The sequence below is a fragment of the Sinocyclocheilus grahami genome, unplaced genomic scaffold (genome assembly GCF_001515645.1).
Source record: "Sinocyclocheilus grahami isolate Dianchi unplaced genomic scaffold, SAMN03320097.WGS_v1.1 scaffold3605.1, whole genome shotgun sequence".
Lineage (NCBI taxonomy): Eukaryota > Metazoa > Chordata > Actinopteri > Cypriniformes > Cyprinidae > Sinocyclocheilus > Sinocyclocheilus grahami.
The window spans coordinates 8,438-12,209 of record NW_015508698.1 but is presented as its reverse complement, the minus strand read 5'-3'; the positions used below and the strand labels follow the sequence as shown (position 1 = coordinate 12,209).

General features: G+C 36.6%; 1 protein-coding gene across 1 annotated transcript in view; it reads right to left on the bottom strand.

Annotated features, from left to right (window-relative positions):
* Window positions 1-2,642, bottom strand: part of LOC107576374 (mucin-2-like) — a gene marked incomplete at its 3' end in the record, with an annotated part of 7,173 nt that extends 4,531 nt beyond the window's left edge. Inside the window, exons 1-4 of the mRNA XM_016262564.1 lie at window positions 2,491-2,642; window positions 1,947-2,011; window positions 417-452; window positions 32-288 (exon numbers count right to left, since the gene is read on the bottom strand). Coding sequence (XP_016118050.1) covers window positions 32-288; window positions 417-452; window positions 1,947-2,011; window positions 2,491-2,642 — 510 coding nt within the window. The remainder of the gene's footprint in view (window positions 1-31; window positions 289-416; window positions 453-1,946; window positions 2,012-2,490) is intronic.
* Between the last annotated feature and the right edge of the window lie 1,130 nt (window positions 2,643-3,772).

Genomic DNA, 3,772 nt, shown 5'->3' with positions numbered 1-3,772 from the left:
GTCAAGTTTATAAAAATAAAAAAACTCACACTTTGTTATCCATGATGATGTTGTTGCTGGTGAGTTCAATGACTGTGCCCTCCAGATTGACAGTGATTTTGCTGAAAATGACTGAGTTATTTACTATCTTTTTTTGCATTTCAATGCTAAAATACTTGCTGTTGCACAACTCAGCCAGAATGTAGTTGCACGTGTTTGGCACTTGAAAGAAATGACCATCGAAGGTCTTGAAGTGGAAATTTCCCCATGTGCTACAGATCGTGGACTGATGATCAGGATTTGGTGCAACTGAACCAAGAGAGAAAGTAAAAAAATATGTGGTCTATAAGTAGAAAATAGTAAATAGTAAACTGGCACTGAATAGGCACTGAATAAGCAGTTTCAGTGATTTAAAAAAAAAATTAAGGACTGCATACCTGTAGTTACGATCACATTTGTCATGTCAGGGAACACTAAAAATGGAAGACAAAGAGGAACATCATTAAACAGTTTGAATCGTTTTAAATAATTAAAACTCTTTTTAATTATTTTAATTATTTAATTAATCATAAATCAATGCATGTAGTACTAGGGCAAAAATAATTAACTGACTAATTATGCTAGGTGCAATTAATAAACTAAAATTATAGTTTCTATCGGGTCAAACTCAGTTTGTTCAAATTAAAAGTTTTGATGTGCATATATTATTGTACTACTACTAATAATAATAATGATACGTTTTATTTATAGAGCACCTTTCCAGGGCTCAAGGACGCTTTACAATGTACATTCCACTAGAAAAGAATAACACTGAAAGGGGAGACAATGATGACCAACAATAGTTAGTAGAAACAGTAAAAGAGCATTATATAGACGGGGCAACATATAGCAGAAAAGAATCTAGCACACCAAATACAAAATGTAAGGATGGTAACATTCAGAAAATAAGTGAGTTTTGAGTAATGATTTAAATTCAGAAATATTATTAACACAACAGAGTGAGCAGGGGAGAGAATTCCAGAGTTTCGGTGCAATAACACTGAATGATCTGCCCCGCATTGAAGAGAGGCGATACCGAGGGACAACGAGAAGGGAAGAGTCCGAAGATCGTAGTCAACGAGTCGGAGTGTAGGGGAGAAGCAGGTTACAAAGGTACGAGGGAGCCAAGCCATGCAATGATTTGAAAGTGAGCAGGAGAATTTTGAATTTAATACATACTGAAAGCCAGTGGAGATCATACAAAATTGGGGTGATATGAGCAGAACGCTTGGTGTGGGTAAGTATTCTAGCTGCAGAGTTTTTAATGTATTGCCATCTGGAAATGGAGCTGGCAGGTAAAATAATGAAGGGGCCATTACAGTAATCAAGGCGTGATGTAACAAATGCATGGATAACAGTTTCAGTGTCTTTAACACAGATCATGGGACGGAGCTGGAGAACCCGACGCAGATCAGAGAATGCTGATTTGGTGATAGAGTTTATATAAGCCTGAAAGGAGAGAGAGGAATCGAAGATTACACCTACATTTTTAACAGTATTGATGGTTTGATGTAAGAACCAGCAATCTCACAGGTGAAATTAGTTGGAATATTGCTAGTGAGTGACAGAGTTCCAATAAAAATGAGTTTTGTCAGTTTTGTCTCAGTTTTGTCCATGTTAAGTTTCAGAAAATTTAAGTTAAGCCAATGTTTTATTTTTGTTCACACAAGCAGAGATTTTGTCAATTTGGGCAGGGAGAGCAGGTGTACAGATAGTGTACAATTGGATGTCATCAGCGAAAAAGTGATAATTTAGACCATGACGGTGTAAGATCTGACCAAGTGGCATTTTGTAAATTATGAATAATAATGGCCTGAGAACGGATCCCTGGGGGACACCTTGCTTCAGTAAAGGTAATCGAAAATCCTTTACTGATATGTAAAATTGTCTGTCAGAGAGATAGGAAGGAAACCAAGAAAGGGCATCACCAGAAATACCCAAATCTGAGAGACGAGAAATAAGCAATTCATGGGAGACTGTGTCAAAGGCAGAGCTGAGATCAAGTAACAGAAGTATAGACAAAGAACCAGAGTCGCCAGAAAGTAGTAGATCATTCACTACCTTTACCAGTGCAGTTTCGGTATTATGGAGTGTGCGAAAACCGGATTGAAAGGGATCAAAGAGATTATTTTCGATTAGAAAAGATTGAAGCTGAGAGGCAACAGTACTTTCCAGTAATTTAGCAATGAAGGGTGTACATAGATAGAGGGTGTACTTAGATAGAACTGAAGGACTGCAGCGGTTTTGAGTGGCAGAGGAAATGAAGCAGAGGTAAGTGATGTATTAATGAAGTGAGAGGTGCAGAAATAAAATAATGGCAAAGTTTCAGAAGAGAAGTAGGAGCAGGGTCAAGTCGACAGGATGAAGAGCTCGATTTCAAGATTAACTCAGAGACGGAAGATGGAGTAGTCAGAGAGAAAAACAAGTTAGGGACTTGTAATGTTGTGCAATAATATATTATAGTCATCTAACCTGCTTGTGTCAGCTGGAGCCCCAGCAGTAGGACGACCCATCTCAGCATCCACATCTGGGACATCCTCACAGTCCCCATGCAGACAACAACCATCCTCAAGAGCTAATGTGAACTGTCTGTCAAAACTTGCTCTTTTATAGGGAATTTTCATCTTTGGAAAAATTTAATTTGTGATCAGAAGGTAGAACCCATCTAATGCATTACCATGGGATTCTATCTTTTAATCAGACAAATGTTTATTGTCCTATAGCTGTGTTTGAGATTAAACATTTATGCAAACCTTAGTTGTGAAAAACATTTTTGCCACTCACAAAACTGGGTGTATCTGCGTTTCATCTCAAACTAAACAAGGGTGTGAATCCAGTGGGCACACAATTCTTTCCTAGAGAAACTTATCAATATCTACCCATCTACTAGTTCTGGGTTAGCAAAAAGTCTATTTGCATTTTCATTTACATGACACAACATTGCCAGTTATTTTGCCGTTTTTTCAATGAAAATAGTTCCAAAAGGAAATCAAAGCAGGAAAGAATCTACAGCACCTTCATAAATTGAAAAAATGAAAAATACAAAAATACAACAGATGAACATTTGTTATTAGTCATTTTAAATGTAGAATTGGCACTGTATTTTTTAGGGCTTATATGGAACTATAACATGCGCAAGACCTGTCTGGAAATACCTAAGCTGTGCATTTCCTGAAAATAAGGGGCCTGGCTCCCCCATAGCGATTTAAGAATTGTACTAAATATTTATTTATAAAGTTTTTTTCTATGAAGTAAAAATGCATATAATGCAGTTAATAACACATGTAAAAGTGAATACGCAAAAGTTAATACATTTTAAATTGTTATTGTAAGTAAATTAATAAATCAAAACAAATTTAATTTGCGTAAGAATTGTCACGTGACAAATCTGCATTTTGGTGGATAAAAGACTTAACGGTAATGCTTGCCTGTTGTGTGGAATAAAATTATGTTCCGCGTTTTTAACAACATACACGAACTGCAGAGCAATCTGGAGACAACAAAAAACTCAGATGAAGATATTAATGCCGTGCTTAATGATTCCGGACCCCGGCAATCAGATAAAGGTGATCCACAGGACGCAGCCGGTTTAGCCGCACACTACTTTTATGCCGACCATTTACATCCAAATGTTATTTAATTTTCACAGAACACAACCTTTAAATAGATTTTAGAATACAAACTGTTTATCGTCTATTCAATAAGACTAAATAAAAAGTGTGCGCCTCATTGTGCATTAACTTGAATCAAGCCC